At 43.4% G+C, this 19,511-nt stretch overlaps 1 protein-coding gene across 3 annotated transcripts in view; it reads right to left on the minus strand.

Moving 5' to 3' along the window:
- Positions 1-215: 215 nt before the first annotated feature.
- Positions 216-19,511, minus strand: part of LOC122541612 (zinc finger protein 501-like) — a 52,200-nt gene continuing 32,904 nt past the window's right edge. Inside the window, exon 4 of one of the 3 annotated variants that reach the window (XM_043678501.1) lies at positions 216-347. In XM_043678501.1, coding sequence (XP_043534436.1) covers positions 327-347 — 21 coding nt within the window. In that variant the 3' untranslated portion in view covers positions 216-326. Of the gene's footprint in view, positions 348-6,846; positions 8,116-19,511 lie in introns of those variants that run through there. The other 2 variants (XM_043678497.1, XM_043678500.1) reach the window with 2 other exon arrangements.

A 19,511-nucleotide genomic window follows, 5' to 3' on the forward strand; every position in this document is an offset into this window, starting at 1 on the left:
GTGGGAGGAAACCGGAGCACCCGGGGGAAACCCACGCAGACACGGGGTGAACGTGCAAACTCCACACAGTCAGTCGCCTGAGGCGGGAATTGAACCCGGGTCTCTGGCTCTATGAGGCAGCAGTGCTAACCACTGTGCCACCGTGCCACCCAAAATCTGCTAGGATGAAAAAGGGTGTATCAGTGTGGTGACTTATCAATACTTATCACTGTAAACCTCTCTTAGCTTTTTTAAGCTCCATGATGGAAGTCGGAGCTGCATTAAAGAGTCTCCCGTGTTCCTGCAGCAGCGAGCAGCAACTTCCCTCCTGGTCACTGTGTCCCTGCTCACATCCCGGCTGCTCCGACCTAAAAAAAATAGAGAGAGTTTACTCTGCATCTAATCTTGCACTGTCCCTGTCCTGGGACTATTTGATGGTGATAGTGTGAAGTTAGGTTTACTTTCAGTTTGAAAGAGAAAAGGAAACTTTTATAAAAATTGAAAGAACTGCGAATGATGTAAATCAGAAACAACAGCAGGTTATCTTGGAAAAGCTGAGCAGGTCTGAAAAGAAATCAAGGCTAACATTTCGGATCCAGTGACCCTTCCTCAGTACTGATGGTAGCAAGGAAAATGTCATTTATATTCAGAAACTAGGGTATGTGGAGAGGGTAAGGAATAAATGGTAGGTAGGGATAAAGTCCATAGAGAGTGAGAACAGTTAGACAGACAAAGGAGCGTTAATGATCTGACTGAGAGGGAGAATAGCTGTTGATGGAGATTGTTAGTCGCTAACAATGGGTAGACTGTGTATTGGAAGGTGTCTGGTGTGTATGGTAGGAGGCAAGGACATGGGTGAGTTCAGTCCTTAAAATTATTGAACTTGATGCTGAGTTGGGAGGGCTGCAGGGTCCCCAAGCAGAAAATGAGTGGGATGCTCAAGATGGCGCCAGATATGGTCGACTCCTTGTGAGGTCCTGCATGCAGATCTATGTTTCCTAGTTCCTACAATCCTTATACACTCTTTAAACTTAATAGCATACTTTTAAAAATTACTAATATCTATATTTTATCTAAACTCACAGGTTTGAAGCACCTCCGATACCCTACTGTTGTTAGAATGCTGAAAGGACTCACAAACTCTTAGCATTCGCTTGTATCTGTGTTTTGGTTTTGCCACTGTTTACCTATTACTTACTTATCTAAGCGATCTGCCTGTATTGCTTGCAAGACAAAGCTTTTCTCTTTGCTTCGGTGCACATGACAATAAATTAAATTCAATTCATGAGGTGCTGTTCTCCCAGTGTGTGCTAGGCTTCACTGGAGCATTGCACCAATCCTGAGACAGAGACGTTGGCTAGGGAACAGAGTCATGTGCTAAAAGTGGCAGGCAGCTCGAAGCTCAGGGTCTTTTTTGTGGGCAGAATGTAGAAGTTCTGCGAAGCGGTCTCCCAGTTTGCCCTTTGTTTCCCCTATACAGATAGGACCACATTGTGAGCAGGAAATGTTCATTACTAGATTGTTAGAAGTGCAAATAAAGTGCTGCTTCACCTGGAAGATATGTTTGGGCCCTTGGATATTAAGAAGGGAGGAGGTAAATTCAGCATTTGCAAGGGAAGGTGCATTGGGGCTGTTGGGGGTTGGGGGGTAGTGTTGGAAGTGAAGGAAGAGAGGACCAAGGTGTCCCAGAGGCAACGATCCTTGCGGAAGGCAGACAGTAGGGGAATATATGTCTGATGGTGGCATCTCGCTGGATCTGATGGAAATGGTGGCTGATGATCTTCTGGATGTGGATGCTGATGGGATGGTAAGTAAGGACAAGGGAAACCCTATCATTGTTGTGGGAGGTAAGAGAGGAGGTGAGGTCGAAAGTGCAAGAGATGTGTTGGATCCTGTTGAGGGCCTTGTCAACTATGGGACTGAGGAATCCTTGGTTGAGGAAGAAGGTGGATATTTCAGAGGCTCCCTTGTCGAAATTGGCCTCATCAGAACGTATGCATTGGAGACAGAGAAACTGGATGAATGGAATGGAGTCTTCAAAAGAAACATGGTGCAGGGATGTCTAGGTAGCTATGGGATTCAGTGTTTTTATATTGGATAATGGTGACAAGTTTATCTCCAGAAATGGAAACAGCTGTCAAGGAAGGGAAGGAAGGAGTCAGAGATAAACCAGATGAAAGTGAGAGTGGGTGGAAATTGGAAGTGAGGACAATGAACTTTTCCAACTCCAGATGAGATAGGGAAGTCACATCGATGGTTTCATCAATATCTCGGAGAAAGAGTTATCGGAGGGGTGGGGTGGGAGCAGAATAGGACTGGAACAAGGAATGTTTCATATACCCCACAAGGAGACACGCATAACTGGGAGCCCTGCAAATACACATGGCCACATGAGAGGAGTTAAAAGAGTAGGTGTTTAGGATGAGGGTGAGCTCGATCAAGTGGAGGACAGTGGTGGTGGGTGGGGATGGTTGAGGTTTTTGCTCCAGGAAGAAGCAGAGGGCCCTGAGACTATCCTGGTAAAGGGATTGCATGTCCATGGTAAAGAGAAGGCGGTCGGAGCGTGCAAACTGGAAATTCCGAAACTGGCATAAAGCATCAGAGGAATCACAAATGTACACGACAGGGACTGGACCGGGAAGGAAAGATTGAGTCAAGGTCAGAAGAGATGAGTTCTGTGCGGCAGGACCAGGCAGAACAATGGTCTACCGTGGCTGTCCTGTTTGTGGGTTTTCAGAAGGAGATAGAAACGAGTTGGGCGGGGCTGGGGGATGATCAGCTTTAGGCAATGGTGGGATGGTAGGGGGAGATCAACAGATGAAATGAGGTCAGTGACTGTAGTTGATACATGGTCTCCTGTGCCTTGGTGAGGTCACGGTAGAAGGGAAGCTAGGAAGGGGTATCTGAGAGCTGAGGCTCAGCGTTTGTAATGTAGGGATCAGTACACCAGAGTACAACAGCATCACCTTTATCGGCAGACTTCATAACAAAGTCTGGTTTGGATCTCAGCACACGGAGTGCAGGCAGTTCCCTTGCAAACACCGACGGTGTAACACCTACTCATTTCCCTCCTCCTTCCTCAGTATCCAAGAGCCCAAACAGAACTTTACCTACACTCTCACAATCAAGTCTACTGCATTCACTGCTCACAATGTGGTCACCTCAGCTTTGGGGAAATGAAGCACAGACTGGGTGACCATTTCATAGAACATCTACTTTCTGCCCACACAAAAAAAGACCCTGAGCTTTCAGTTGCCTGCCACTTTAACACCCCACCCTGTTCCCTGGCCGAGATCACTATTTCAGGCTTGCTGCAGTGCTCCAGCAAAGTTTAGGCCAAGCTGGAAGACCAACACCTCATTTTCTGCTTGGAGACCCTGCAGCCCTCCAGATTCAGTATCAAGTTCAATAATTTTAGATTTGAACTCCCCATGTCCTAGCCCCCTACCACACACACTAGGCCTTGTTATCACACAGGGTAAAAACAATGACTGCAGATGCTGGAAACCAGATTCTGGATCAATGGAGCTGGAAGAGCACAGCAATTCATGCAGCATCGAGGAGCTTCAGCAAAATCAACGTTTCGGGCAAAAGCCCTTCATCAGGAATAAAGGCAGAGAGCCAGAAGCGTGGAGAGATAAGCTAGGGGAGGGTGCGTTCTTCCTCCAGGCGTCTGGTGGTTGTTATCACACAGTCTGCCATGACACACTACACATTGTTAGCCACTAACAGTCTCCATTAACAACTATTCACTCTCCCAGCCAGATTGTTATTGACTTCTTTGTCTAACCAACAGTTGTCTCTCTTTGGGCTCTATCCCGACCTATTGTTTACTTCTTACTCACTCCCCCACCTATCTTCTGCATATAAACTGACATTTTCCAGCTACCACCAGTTCTGAGGAAAGGTCACCGGACACGAAACATTAACTTTATTTTCACAGATTCTGCTAGACCTGCTGAGCTTTTCCAAGAACTTCTGTTTTGTAAATTTTCTTTTTGTTAAATTACTAATTGTTTAAAACAGTCGAATCAGCTTTCCTCTGTATCTCACCCCATGCTGTTTGATGGGGGTAGTGTCGAAGGACCTCTTGAGTTAGAGTCTTATAGATGGAAACAGACCGTCTGGCCCAAATCATCCATTATTGACAAGTTTTCCTGAAAAGAACTAATCACTTTTATCTGCATTTGGCCCATATCCCTCGTAAACCTTTCCTATCCATGTCAAGATGGCTTTTGAATGTTGCTATTGTACCAGCCTCCACCACTTTGTCTGACAGCTCGTTCCATATACACACCACACTCTGTGTGAATAAATTGCCCCTCAGGTACCTTTTAAATCTTTCCTCTCTCATCTTAAAGCTCTGCCTCTAGTTTTGGATTCCCTATCCTCGGGAAAACAACTTAGCAATTTAACTTATTGACACCTCCCATGATTTTGTAAAACTCTATAATGTCACCCCTCAGCCTCCTACACTCTAGGGAAAAAATGTTCCAACCAACCTAGCCTCTCCTTATAACTCAAACCTTCCAATTTTGGTACCATATTTTGAAATCTTTTTACACCCTTTCAAGTTTAATAACATCCTTCGTATAGAAGGGCAACCAGAATTGTACGCAGTAATCCAAAACAGTTCCAGGTCTGAGACAGCACAAGGTTAGACATGGAATATAATTCACTCAACTCTTTTAAACTGACAGTAAAGCTCGCTGTTTTCTTTTGTACTGAAATTAAGTTTCTCTCTAAAGTGTCCCATTAGTACTTCCTGCACAAGGGCACTATGGACTTAGATACAGGATAAAGCTCCTTCTACTCTTTTAAAGAGAAATTAAAGCTCTATCAACACTCCCAGGGACAGGTATAGTGTAAGGCAAGATACAGACTAAAGCTTCATCCACTCGGAATGATGGCTCAGTGATTAGCACAGCTCCCAACATCATTAGGGACCTGTTTTTGATTCTACCTTAGGTATATGTGGAGTTTGCACACTCTGCCTGTGTCTGAGTTGGTTTCCTCTAGGTGCTCCAGTTTCCTTCCACAGTCCAAAGACGTGCAGATTTTCTGGATTGGCCTTGCTAAATTGTTCATAGCATCCAAGGTTGCGCAGGTTCAGTGGATTAGCTCTGGAAAATGCAGAGTTATAGGGATAATGAAGGGGTCTGCATGGGCCACTGTTCGGAGGGTCACTATGAACTCAACGAGATGAATAGCCTGTTTCTACACTGTAGAGATTCAGTGATTCTCTGATACTCTTTTAAACTGTCAGTAAATGGAAACCATTTTAATCATTACTAGGGAACTAGACTGAGGACAGGTTCCAGAGCTAGGTGTCCTTGAGGAGCAGTGAGCCATCAGCAGGAGTAGCAGCATTGTATTCCACCATAATCTCAGAGCCTAGCAAAGTTCTCATTCCATGACTTTCACAAACAAATCTCTCCATGTAACTGCAATACCTCAACCCCAGAAGTGTTGCAAATTTCTTCCGTACCCTCTCTAAAATTCTGCATTGAACACTCCCCAGGCTAGCTCAGCCTCTCTGCAACAAGAAGATTGAATATCGTCTCCATGAGCAAGACTCAGTCCACTTAGTTTCTCAAAAGTGGTGTCACAAGTCTACGGGGTGGTGAAGAAGGCATTTAACACGTTGCAGCTATCAGTCAGTGCACTGAGTGCAGGAGTTGGGATGTCATGTTACAGCTATACAAGATATTGGTAAAGCCACATTTGGAGGACTGCATACAAGACTGATAGTCATGCCATGGGAAGGATGTTATTAAACTGGAAAAGATGCCAAAAGCCTTCAAAAGGATATTACTGAGACTGGATGGTTTAAATTGTAGGGAGAGGCTGGATAGTCTAAAACCTATTTCTGTGGAGCATAGAAGGCTGAAAGGTGATGTTATAGAGGTTTAGAAAATCCTAGGGGCATAGATAACTGTTACAATGTGGAGGTTGAACCCCTTCTTAATTAAACCAAACCCCAGAAAAGCTTGACTCGCCCAGTAATCTGTTAAAATATGAATATCAGCGAACTCCTGAATTCCACTATTTAAAGAAAAATAACAATTTATTTTCTTAACTCTAACAGTGAATACTAAACAATAACTATTCGCAAACGTGAGCCCTCCTTTTCTTCACTACTTACTATCTGACCCCAAGTCTATAAAAAAAACTGTTCCAATAACACACTTCTTAAACATTACACTAACTTACTCTCAAAGCCACACTATCTCTGTCTTCTGTCTTCCACCTGCTGAACTTCCTGGGTCATCTTTCTTTTTTTTTTAATACGTGATTATGTTTTACATGAAATGGTACCTTTGATAGAAAGGTTTTCTTGCTAATTTCTTTGACAGCAAGATGTTAGACGAGCAGTTAGCTCTCTAACTTTACAGCAGTTGCTCCCTGATCAACGGCAGTTGCTCTCTAACCAATTTTCCAAATGCCCACTTTTTTTTATACCCACCCCCCGTTACACATTAAATTCTTACAGTTTGATTGGTTTCTGGGTGTCAAAAGAATAACATTCAAATTCCATTGGGTTTTAGTATCCTGGGCGTAACTTAAACTGATTGGTTAAATTCGAATTGTTGTCAAACAGCAACTAAAACTCAACTGCCCATTTAACAGCCTTTTGTGATGTGTATCTATTTTGGAACAGCTCAGCTCCAGCCGTTTGGGCACTGAGCCTGGACTTCAAGTTTACTTCAAAATTCAGAAAACGCTCTCTATTTTAAAGTGAACATACATGTTTTTGACTTTGTAGCACCTCCCCCTTTCGGAAAAAAGTGAACCATCATAATGAAAAGCTGGCTTCACTTTTTTTTCTAATTCTTACTATTAAAATGAGATGCATATGTCATTAACCTCAATTATATCTTTCATTTTATTTCGGCACACATAGATAACATTGGAATCAGTTAAATCTTATCTACACCTTTTTCTTTAAATCCGCGATAATGCATCTGCTATCACATTTTTACTACCCGCAACATGTACAATTTGTAACTTAAAAATCTGTAACATAAGACTCTAATGAAACAGTCTCATATTTTTGTCTTTAAATCTTTTTAAAAATGTGAGATTGTGGTCCGTGTACCCACTGTCTCCAACACGTTGTTTATCACATAAACATTAAAATGTTATATGGCCAGTACTAAACTCAATAGTTCTTTTTCAATGGTGGAGTATTTTCTGTGGTGGATATTGAGTTCATTCTGAAAAGTAACCCATTGGCTGATCAATTCAATTATCATCTTCTTGCATCAATACACAGCTCCAACTTTGAATGATTTCAAAAATTTAGATTCAAAAACTGTGCTGTGCTTAATGCGGCTGTTAACTTCTCAAATGCCTCCTGGCATTGTTCTGTCCAATGAAATTTCATGATGTTCTTTAGTAAATCTGTCAGCTGTACCACCATGCCGCTGAAGTTTGGAGAAACTTCAAATGAAGCAGTAGAATCCATTCAGTCTCAAAAATTTAAGTACCTCTTTCTTCGAGGATGGTCATGGAAATTCTTCAATGGCCTCCGTCTTCACATTCTTTGGTGTTCACCTTCCATGTCTGATGTTATGCCCCAAGAACATCACCTCTGCCTTCGCAAACTCTGTTTTCTTTAAGTTTATTACCAGTTTTGCTTCTCGTAATCATTAGAAGAGCTCTGCCCTCTTTCCAGGACTTGCTAAAGATCACTACATCATCCAGATAAACTGTGCAATTTGTTAATCTGGCCATAGCTTTGTTCATGAGTCTTTGGAAAGAGGCTGGTGCATTCTTCATTCCAAAGGGCATCACTTTGAATGGATATAGCCCATTTGGGGTTACAACACAGAAATGTCTTTCACTTTCTTTGATCAAGGTCCCTGCCAATAACCATGCAGTAAATCCAACTTTCTGATGTAAATGGCTTGACCAACTTTCTCTATATAGTCCTCCAACCTTGGTAATACATCGGAGTCCAATATAGTTACGGCGTTAACTTTCCAATAGTCCACACAAAATCATTGAGTCCTGTCAGGTTTGGGACCTAACATGATCAGTGAACTCCACTCACTCTGACTCAAGTTCAATGATGTCTTCATTTGGTATCACATCCACTTTCTTCTGGATCTGTGCAGCTTTAAGAGGACAAACCTTAAAGGGGTGTTATTTTATCAGAACATCATTCCCTACTTCCACCTCATGCACAATAGTACTAGTCCGCCCCATTTTATTCCTGCATATGTTCTCATACTGCTGCAACAAACCTTTCAACTTGCTTCTTTGTTCCTGAGACAAATACCTCACCATCCTATCCCATTCCATAATGGGATAATAATGGGATGATCCCATAATAAGGACCTCATTATTTAAGGTTCTTTGAGGCACATCAAAATCCACACCAGCTGGATTTGGTGCATCACTCTGCGGGGCAGAAACTAACAACTGTTTCCCTCGTACCTTGTCTCTCATACTGTACGCTTTCAACATATTCAGATGACATACATGATCCTGTTTTTATACTATTCAGCATCTATAACAGACACTTTATCAGACTGTTACTTCCCCGGTGTTGATTTGGCTCTCCATCCTGATCTTACGTTGGAATGCTAAATTTCTGTCTATCTGTTCCACAAACTATCATCCACTCGGGTAAAATGTCACAAAGAGTGAAAATACTTCCATATCTTACTATCAGAGACTGACCAGATTCTGTATTTCATAAAATTGTAACTTCCTTCCCTTCTCCCCCTGTTCTTCCTGAGTAAACTTTACCCACAGAGGTGAAGTCTTTATCGAGATCTGTCACTAACTTAATACCCAGTCCATGCCTGTGCTGTGCACTCTCCTGCAGCAATTCAGCTTTGCCTGAGGTTTCCTGTACTACTTTCACTAATCTTGCTGGTTTAGCCTCTTTTACCACATCTTTTCCCACAGTGCCTTTGTTCATCAAACAGCACTGTGACTTTGTGTGTCCACCTTACCACAGTAGAAACAGCTGAGGCCTTTCTTCTCCTTTTCACCCCCTTATGCTTCTTTTTTATCCTGTGGTAAACTATTACCAGTGTGCTTTACTCTTTGTTTTGGAGTGAAGGATCTCCCCCTCTCCCAATTTCTATTCCTCACATGACAAAATTCCTGTCAGAAGCTAAATTTCACATCGTGCACCAACGCATATTCATCTGCCATCTCTGCCGCTCTTCTCACTGCCTGAACTTGCTGTTCATTCACATGAATTCTTACCATCTCTGGAAGTGAGTTTTTAAACTTCTCCAGCAGAATATTCTGGATTAGAGACTTATATTACTTGTCTATTTTCAGGCCAACACCCACCTATCAAAATTACTATATTTAATTCTTTTGAACACAACATAAATCTGACCTGGTACCTTCTTTCTGTTTCTGAACCACTGTCTATGCACTTCTGGTATCAATTCATAGGCATTGCAAATAGCCTTTTGACATCTGCATAATCTCTTGACTCCTCATCTGACAGCAATGCAAATACCTCACTAGCTCTGCCTACTAGCTTAGTGTGAACTAGCATTACCCACACGTTCTCTGGCCGCTCCACCTGCCTAGCCAAGTTTTCAAATGAAATAAAGAAAACGTTGACATCTTTCTCATCAAAATGTGGCAATGTTCTAACATATTTGTATACATCACTACCATCTCCCTTCATCTTAATCCTGTTATCTTGACTTTCCTGACTAACTTGCAACTTCTGAAGTTCAAATTCTCTCTCTTTCTTCTCTTTTCTTATTGCTCAGCTAAGAACCTTCTCTCCCTTTTGTTATCTCAAACTCTCGTTGCCTCATTTTCAATTTAAGTTTTTCTAATTCTACTGCACTTACCTGTTTTTCTGATACACCTAAGTGTTTGACCAACTCCATTACAATTTCACCTGTCCCTGGTTAAACCCAATTCTAACATATTTACTAATTCTGTAAGTATACTCTTCCTCTGTCTTTCATAACCTTCTTGACAAATTTGGGAAGCATCTTCAAACCTCAGAACCACTTTAGCAATGTTAACTACTAGTTCCCCCACTTTTCTCACCTAATTTTTATTTAAAGATGTAGGACACTAATAACTAAGTGTATAAATGTGCTGGGATCTTTTGTGCCCCGAATCTGTTCAAATCTAAATCCCAGAAGACAAGCCTCTAAACCATTACGACGCAGTGGTTGAACCCCTCCGTTAATTAAACCAAATACCCAGAAAAACTCACCTCGCCTTATAAGCTGTTAAAATATGAGTGACAGAAAACTCCTAAATTCCACTATTAAAAAAAACATTTATTTTCTTAACTTTAATAGTGAACACTAAACAACTCTTCACAAATCCAAGCCCCCCCCCACCACCTCTTGTCTTAACTACTTACTATCTGACCCCAACTCTATAAACATTATGCTGTTCCAATAACCTATGGCCTAGCTATTCAGTTCAAGGGGAATTACAGAGAGGAAACTAATGCTGGCCTATCCATCAGTGCCCACAGCATGTTTTAAGTTAGAGAACATGTTGTAGAAAGATATGTCCCTTAATTTGAAAAGGTAACTTGGAAGGTGAAGTTGTTAAAAGATATGGGGTGTCATGGTGGCTCAGTGGTTAGCACTGCTGCCTCACAGCACCAGGGACCCAGGTTTGATTCTGGCCTTGGGCGACTGTCTGCATGGAGTTTGCACATTCTCCCCATGTCTGTGTGTGTTTCCTCCGGGTGCTCCGGATTCCTCCCACAATCCAAAGATGTGCAGATTAGGTGACTTGGCCATGCTAAATTGCCCATAGTGCTAGGTGCAATAGTCAGGTATAAATGTAGGGTCTGCATGGGTTACTTTTTGGAGGGTCGGTGTGGACTTGTTGGGCCAAAAGGCCTGTTTCCATACTGCAGCTAATCTAATCTAAAACACAATTATAAGACATTACATTAACTTAATGTCAAGACCACACATTCTCTGTCTTTTCTGCTGTCTTCAACCTTGCAGCTGCTGATCCCTCTGAGTCATCTTCATTCTTTCTTTTTACTGTGATTATGTTTTACATGAAAAGATACCTTTCATAGAGAGGTTGTTTTTCTAATTTCTTTGAGAGCAAGATGTTAGATGGGCAGTTAGCTCTCTAATTCGACAGCAGTTGCTCTTGAACCAATTTTCAAAATAACCACATTTTTATACACCCCCATGAAACATTAGATTCTTATAATTTGATTGGTTTCCAGGTGTCGAAACAATAAAATTCAAATTCCATTGGGTTTTAGTATCCTGGGCATAATTTAAACTGATTGGTTAAATTTGAATTGTTGTCAAAACAGCAACTAAAATTCAGATATCCATTTAACAGCCATTTGCTACATGTGTCTATTTTGGAACAGCTCATCTCCCAGCCTTTCCATTCAGCCAGCTGAGCCTGTACTTCAAAATTTCAGAAAACACTTTCTATTTCAAAGTGAACATACATGCTTCTGACTTTGTGACATAAGGTGACTAGTAAAGGTCTTTTAGCCAAGGGTTGTGGAGTCCAAACCTAGAGGGAATAGGTTTAAGGTGAGAGGGCAAAGATTTAAAAGGCACCTGAGGGTTAACTTTTTCACACAGAGTGCTGCATATATGGAACGAGCTCCCAAGGAGATGTTGGAAATGAGTATAATTACAGCCTTCAAAAGACAGCTGGACATGTATGTGGACAAGAAAGATTTTGAAGGATATGGGCCAAACGCAGACAGATGGGGTCTGGTTCTGATGAGGAAAGCTGGTTGATATGGACAAACAGGGTCGAAGAGCCTGTTTTTGTGCTGTGAGGTTCTCTGACTCTACAGACCAACAAGCTAATTTCACTTCCACAAGACAGACAAATGATCAGGAAACACGACAAAAGCAGTGTACCAGTGCATCAGTTCTTTTCACCAAATCAGATTCGAATCACCTCCGCTGTAAAGGTCGATTTCACTTCTGAGCACTGATCCAGCTGTTCGATCAGTCACAATGAACTCCAGCATTAACCCCTGGAGTAGCTGCTGAAAATCCCAAAGGAACTCTGCACCTCTCAGATAGTTACAACTCAGGCCTTTCCAACCCTGTTTTTATTTATACCTCGAGGAGAAAGTGAGGGCTGCAGATGCTGGAGATCAGAGCTGAAAATGTGTTGCTGGAAAAGCGCAGCAGGTCAGGCAGCATCCAAGGAACAGGAGAATCGACGTTTCGGGCATAAGCCCTTCTTCAGGAATGAGGAAAGTGTGTCCAGCACGCTAAGATAAAAGGTAGGGAGGAGGGACTTGGGGGAGGGGCTTTCGAAATGCGATAGGTGGAGGGAGGTCAAGGTCAGGGTGATAGGCCGGAGTGGGGTGGGGGTGGAAAGGTCAGGAAGAAGATTGCAGGTTAGGAAGGCGGTGCTGAGTTCGAGGGATTTGACTGAGACAAGGTGGGGGGAGGGGAAATGAGTAAACTGGAGAAATCTGAGTTCATCCTTTGTGGTTGGAGGGTTCCCAGGCAGAAGATGAGGCGCTCTTCCTCCAACCGTCGTGTTGCCATGGTCTGGCGATGGAGGAGTCCAAGGACCTGCATGTCCTTGGTGGAGTGGGAGGGGGAGTTAAAGTGTTGGGCTACGGGGTGGTTGGTCCGGGTGTCCCAGAGGTGTTCTCTGAAACGTTCTGCAAGTAGGCGGCCTTTCTCCCCAATATCAAGGAGGCCACATCGGGTGCAGCAGATGCAATAGATGATGTGTGTGGAGGTGCAGGTCAATTTGTGGCGGATATGGAAGTGTCCCTTGGGGCCTTGGAGGGAAGTAAGGGGGGAGGTGTGGGCGCAAGTTTTGCATTTATTTATACCTCACCTTTGATGGTTTGCTTTGGACTTAAGTGGACTTTGCACATAATTTATTCAGCTGAAGAACATGGGTATTTTATGGGTGGTGGTTAATACATGGAAAAAGATACAGTGATTTGGTGGTGAGAAAAAATATTCAGTTTTGTTTAAGAGCACTTCTGAATGTAAAAATGTCAGGAGGGTTCCTGAGCTGCAATGGAAGTGGGTCGAGAATGTGGGGCTGGAAAAGCACAGCAGGTCAGGCAAAAGCCCTTCATCACGAGTGATAGCAATGGAAGTGGCCCTACTTCTGGGTCAGGAGGCTTTAGTTCAAGTCCCACCAATCCAGAGGTGTATAATAATATTTCAGAATAGATTGATTAGAAAATATTTTTTAAAATATCAAGGATGTGGTGATGATTAAGAACTGTTGAGCAGTGAGATCCTTTGTGAAAGCTCAAAGATGGTTGATGAAGTGTCTTGGTGAATATGATCAGATGGTCCAGAGGTGAACACACAGCCACAGGATATCTAGTCGTTACCTTGGTTGGAAAGCATGTAATAAATGAACTCTAGATGTTGCAGAAATAGTCTTTGTGATTCTTCACTAACAAGGCTCAATCATCAGGAAGTCAGCACTCCCTTTATTCCAGTCTGGGGCCATGGCCATTTCTGTGGTTAGTAGTAGCTTCCTTACTGATGTTTCAAAAACCAGCCACAAAGATCACAAATGATCAATGTACACTTGTCACGATCCATTCAGGAAAGTGTGCTGATCCTCGAGTCCCAGTACTCCCAGAGTCATAACAATAAGATTTGATCCAATTTCTCAAAGTCCCAAATTTTCTTGTCCAGTGATCTCAGATGAACATTAAACACTAACCAGATTCTGTACTTTATAACACAAAATCACTTCAGAAATCATAATAGACACAAGACACTGCTAAGGCCACATAGCCATAGAGTTGTACAGCACAGAAACAGACCCTTGGTCTAACTTTACCATGCCAAACATATTTCCTAAATTAAACTAGTCCCACTGGCTGTGTTTGGCCCATATCGCTCTAAACCTTTCTTATTCATGTAGGTGTCCAAATGTCTTTTAAATATTGTAACTGTACCTGCATCCACCACTTCCTCTGGCAATACATTCCACATATGAACCACCCTCTGAGTGAAAAAGTTGCCCCGTAGGTTCCTTGAAAATCTTTCTCCTCTCACCTGAAGAATATGCCCCCTAGTTTTGAATTCACCCACCTGAGAAAAGACCTTTGCTTAACTATGCCCATCATGGTTTTATATGCCATAATATGATGTCTCAACTCCAGATCTCAGTGCTCTGATTGATGAAGGGAAATGTGTCAAACGCCTTCTTCACCACCCTATCCACCTGTGATGTCACTTTTGATGAACTATCGATATGTCAACTGAGAGCTCCTCATGGAGACTGTATATTCATGAGAGATTTGTTTGCTAAAAATCACAGAGTGAGACCTATGTTGAGCTGTGAGATTGTGCTGGAATACAATGCTGCTGATGGCTCACTGCTCCTCAAGAACACCCAATGTTGGGATCTGTCCTCAGTCTACTTGCCTAGTGAAGATTAATATGCACAAATACTTTCCGTTTATTTCAGTTTACAAGAGTAGAGAGAGCTTTTCTTTGTAAGTCACCACCCCTTTCCCTCCCCCACCCACCTGCTGCACCTGTCCTGGGAGTGTTGATAGGGACAGTGTTGATTGAATTTTAATTTCAGTTAAAGAAAGTGAATTTTACTCTGTGTCTAACTGTGTGCTGTCCCAGATTCGGGGCTGTTTGGGACAGTGTGGAGCAAGCTTAACTTTCAGTTTTAAAGAAGAGGTATCTTTACTTTCAGTTTAAAACCACAAAGGAAGTCTCACTCTGCACCGAATCCTGTGTTGCATCCTTTCTCGGTGCGTTTCATTGGTTTCTGATTGAACTTTCAGGGATTCCCTGTCATGATCTCCCATTCCCATTCCTGCATTGCCCACAGCTTCTCCCAGCCTCATTCCAGCCCAGGCACTTGTGTCTAATTTCTTTTCAGAATTCAAAGTACGAAGCAGTGCTTGATGTATTTTCAGTTTTATTTTTGGGACAGCCCATTATTCAGAGAGCAGTGATACAGGATCAGGGGTTCAAATAGAGAGGAAGAAGTGATTCATTTGGTTTGAAGGTGGAGAGGTCACATCGGCTGCTGGGCCATCGCTGGATATTTTAACAACTTTACCCCCAGTGTAGGTTCACATCATGTGGCATGGCATTTTCCTTCCATAAGGAGCTCTCACCATTGCTCCGAACCGCTGTTTGCACTTCATCATAATGTTGCAGGTCATCCTAGAAGTCTAACACTTTGTAAACCTGATATCTTTGTTTTAATAGACAGAGGGAGGGAAGAATAATGAACAAACATTGAAAACAGTCTGTCAGTGTCACTGAGACTTGCTCTGACATTGACCAACATTGGCTCTTCTGTATTTAATGGAATCCCACAGCTCCATCCTTGGCCTGTAGTCTCTGAGAGGTGTACTCTCAGTGTAGATCTGATCATGCCCATTATCTGAGATCAGGTTGAAAGAAACCAATGTTCTGACATTCATTATTACCTAGGAGGAGAAAGTGAGGTCTGCAGATGCTGGAGATCAGAGCTGGAAATGTGTTGCAGGAAAAGCGCAGCAGGTCAGACAGCATCCAGGGAACAGGAGAATCGACGTTTCGGACATAAGCCCTGAAGAAGGGCTTATGCCCGAAACGTCGATTCTCCTGTTCCCTGGATGCTGTCTGACCTGCTGCGCTTTTCCAGCAACACATTTCCAATTCATTATTACCTACTCCATCCCCTTTTCATGTTTTATCCACAAAATGATCACAGCGAAAGTGCAGCACCCAGTGACTGACAGTTCACGGCCCGTCACCATCTTTCAGTCCGGGATCTCACAATCTTATCTCTGTGACAACAGTTCAAATCCAGATCAGTTACCCTATCTATTTTACTCCCATTTTCCTCTCAGGTTGTGTTCACCTGACTTTCACCTGGGAGCAATTCCACAGGCACCTGCAGCACTACTCCCTGACTCTCGCCTGGGAGCTTCTGATCCTATCCTCTCACTCTGACATTATGTAGTAGATAACAGCGATGGCTGCAACCTTCCTCTCTGTAGTACAGAATCATAAACTCCCAACAGTGCAGGTACAGACAATTAAGCCTATCGGGTCTGCATAGACCCTTGAAGGGCATCCCAGCCAGACCCACCGCATCCCATTACCCTGCATTTACCATGGCCAATCCACTAACCTGCAAGTCATTGTTGTATGGGATGAAACTGGAGCACCCAGCAGAAGTCCACACAGACATGGGGAGAATGAGCAAACTCCACACAGACAGTCACCCAAGGCTGGAATCGATCTGGAAAATTGGCGCTGAGAGGCAGCAGTGCTAACCAGTGAGAACTGTGCTTCCCTGGATACTGAGGCTAATTACAGAGTCAGCCGAGTCAATGATATCCAACAACTCGGCTGCACCTTTGTTGTTTATTGCTGGACCAGCTCCCAACACCCACTGTCCCCTCTAGCCCTTCAGTTAGTGACTGAACCTTCAGGGGCTTTACCTGGACTTCTGATTACATACAAACCCATCAGTCTTCCTTACAAGCACCTTGTCTCTGACAATCACACCATTACATCAAAAGAGAATCAAATAGATTTGAAATAAAATTGTGAATGCTATCATCTGAGATACTGGATACATTTACAAACATTTCCCGATGAGCCAGTTACCTCCTTGCATTTCAACAGCTATGGGCTGAGACAGCACCACAACCACAAAGATAAACAGTAATGTCTTCATCATCTTCGGTGAAGTTGCTCAGAAGTAAGGATCAGGACACCAGTGTAGAAATATTCAGTTTCTGATCACAGAGACTTTGCTCCTTTATAATCCCAGATAGAGGTGGCAGCTCTGCCTCCGAGTGATGTCATCAAGGGAGGGGTTTCCCTATTAGCTACCACCTCTTTTCCAGGATTGTAACATTGAGCCCAGGATGACCCTCCCTGCTGGCTGACTGTACACAGGCAATAGACACCAGCAGATTATGCCTGGCAGTGGGATCAGATTCCGTCTGTTTTAGCTAAACCTGTCGGAATCTTGTAAACCTTTATCAAACATCCTGTCAATCTTCTTTTCGCCACTAAATAACAATCCAAGTTTATCTAAACTAGTGCTGTCACTTAATTATATTGGTGGTCAGTCATGTCAGGTCCAACAGACCACTGCGGGAGATCCTCGGCTAGTGTCCAAGGCCCAACCATCTTCAGCTGCTTCATCAGGTTGTATGATTGCTCGCTGAGCTGGTGGGTTTGTTCTCAAATGTTTCGTCAACATGCTATTCAACATCATCAGTGAGTCTCCATGAAGCACTCGTGTTCTGTCCCACCTGTGTCGTGGTTTGTTGTGGTAGGTGACCTTCCCACCATCCTAAGGTAAGAAGTGGGGATGTTTGCCAATGATTGTACAATGTTCAGCACCAATCATGACTCCACAGATACTGAAGCAGTCCATGTTGAAATGCAACAAGATCTGGACAACATCCACACATGGGCTGACAAGTGGCAAGTAATATTTGCACCAGACAAATGCCAGCCCAAGACCATCACTTATAAGAGACAACCTAAACACTGCCCTTTTTTGGCTTTCAATTGTGTTACCATCGCTGAATCCACACTATTAACATCCTGGGGGTTATCACTGACCAGAAACTCAAATGGTCTCACCATATAAACACAGTGGCTACAAAAGCAGGCCAAAGGCTAGAAACCCTGCAGCAAGTAACTCACCACAAGACTCCCCAAAGCCTGTGTACCATCTACAGGGCACCAGTAAGGAGTGTGATGGAATATTTCCCATTTGCCTATTTGAGCGCAGACCCCAAAGTACTCAAGAAGCATGACACCATGACAAAGCAGCTGGCTTGATTGGCACTACACCCACCAACATCGACTCCCTCCACCACCAATGCTCAGTAGCAGCAGTGTGTGCTTTATACAAGATGCACTGCTGAAATTCACTGCAGATCCTCAGACAGCACCTCCCAAACCCACAACCACTTCCATTTATGGCTGCAGATACATGGGAACACCACCACCTTTAAGTTCCACTCCAAACAACTCACCATCCTAATTTGGAAATATATCAACCTCCCTTCACTGTCGCTGAATCAAAATCCTGTCATTCTCAGAAATAGAATCAGAAACAACATCACCTACCACAACAAACCAATGCTTCGGAGGCTCACTGATGATGTTACCGAGCATGGTGATGAAATATCTGAGAACAAACCCGCCAACTCAGCAAGCAATTTTACAAGCTGACCTACAAATCGTCTCCAAAATCTCAAATGTCCTTCCTAATTGTGGCTGAAAATGTGTTGCTGGAAAAGCGCAGCAGGTCAGGCAGCATCCAGGGAACAGGAGAATCGACGTTTCGGGCATAAGCCCTTCTTCAGGAATGCGCTTTTCCAGCAACACATTTTCAGCTCTGATCTCCAGCATCTGCAGACCTCACTTACTCCTTCCTAATTGTGGGTCAACCCACATTAGCTGGACTGCAGTGGTTCAAGAGGCAGCTGACCACCACCTCCTCAAGGGGAATGAGGGACAGGCAATAAATGCTGGCCCAGTCAGCAATGCCCACAGCCCAAAAGTGAATAAGTAAATAAATGAATTCTGTGTCCCTTACTAAAATGCAGTGAACAGAACTGGACACTATATTCTTGGTGTGGTGTATTCTTGGTGATTCAGTTTAATCTACCTGGCACAATTATGTCAATATACCTTGGCTTAAAATGCATCATTTCACGTCACACTTAAACTCCATCAATTTCAAGTCTGCCCATTTCAGCAAGTGTGAATGTTCAAATGTATAACTGGTAACACCCCATGTGCCCGCACCACAAACCTGTCTGTATCCTGATATCATTGCTTGGTATCGATCGCCGTGTTTTGTCCATGTCTAAGGGGCAGATTGACATGATATCTCCTTCTATTCTGTGAACAACCTCATGCAACGCACCAAACAGCATGCTGTCAGCTCACAGACTATCTCTCTGTAACTCCTCTCTATTACCCCCTCCGCCTCCTGAATGATGAAAGGTTCATTCAGCTCCATAGAACATAGAACAGTGGTTAGCACTGCTGCCTCACAGCGCCAGAGACCCAGGTTCAATTCCCGCCTCAGGCGACTGACTGTGTGGAGTTTGCACATTCTCCCCGTGTCTGCGTGGGTTTCCTCCAGGTGCTCCGGTTTTCTCCCACAGTCCAAAGATGTGCAGGTCAGGTGAATTGGCCATGCTAAATTGCCTGTAGTGTTAGGTAAGGGGTAAATGTAGGGGTATGGGTGGATTACGCTTCGGCGGGCCGGTGTGGACTTGTTGGGCCGAAGGGTCTGTTTCCACACTGTAATGTAATCTAAAAACAGTACAGCACAGAACAGGCCCTTCAGCCCACGATGTTGTGCCGACCACTGATCCTCATGTATGTACCCTCAAATTTCTGTGACCATATGTATGTCGAGGAGTCTCTTAAATGTCCCCAATGACCCTGCCTCCACAACAGCTGCTGGCAACGCATTCCATGCTCTCACAACTCTCTGTGTAAAGAACCCACCTCTGACATCCCCTCTATACTTTCCTCCAACCAGCTTAAAACTATGACCCCTCATGTTAGTCATTTCTG

This window comes from Chiloscyllium plagiosum, chromosome 37 (genome assembly GCF_004010195.1).
Source record: "Chiloscyllium plagiosum isolate BGI_BamShark_2017 chromosome 37, ASM401019v2, whole genome shotgun sequence".
In the NCBI taxonomy this organism is placed as follows: Eukaryota; Metazoa; Chordata; class Chondrichthyes; order Orectolobiformes; family Hemiscylliidae; genus Chiloscyllium; species Chiloscyllium plagiosum.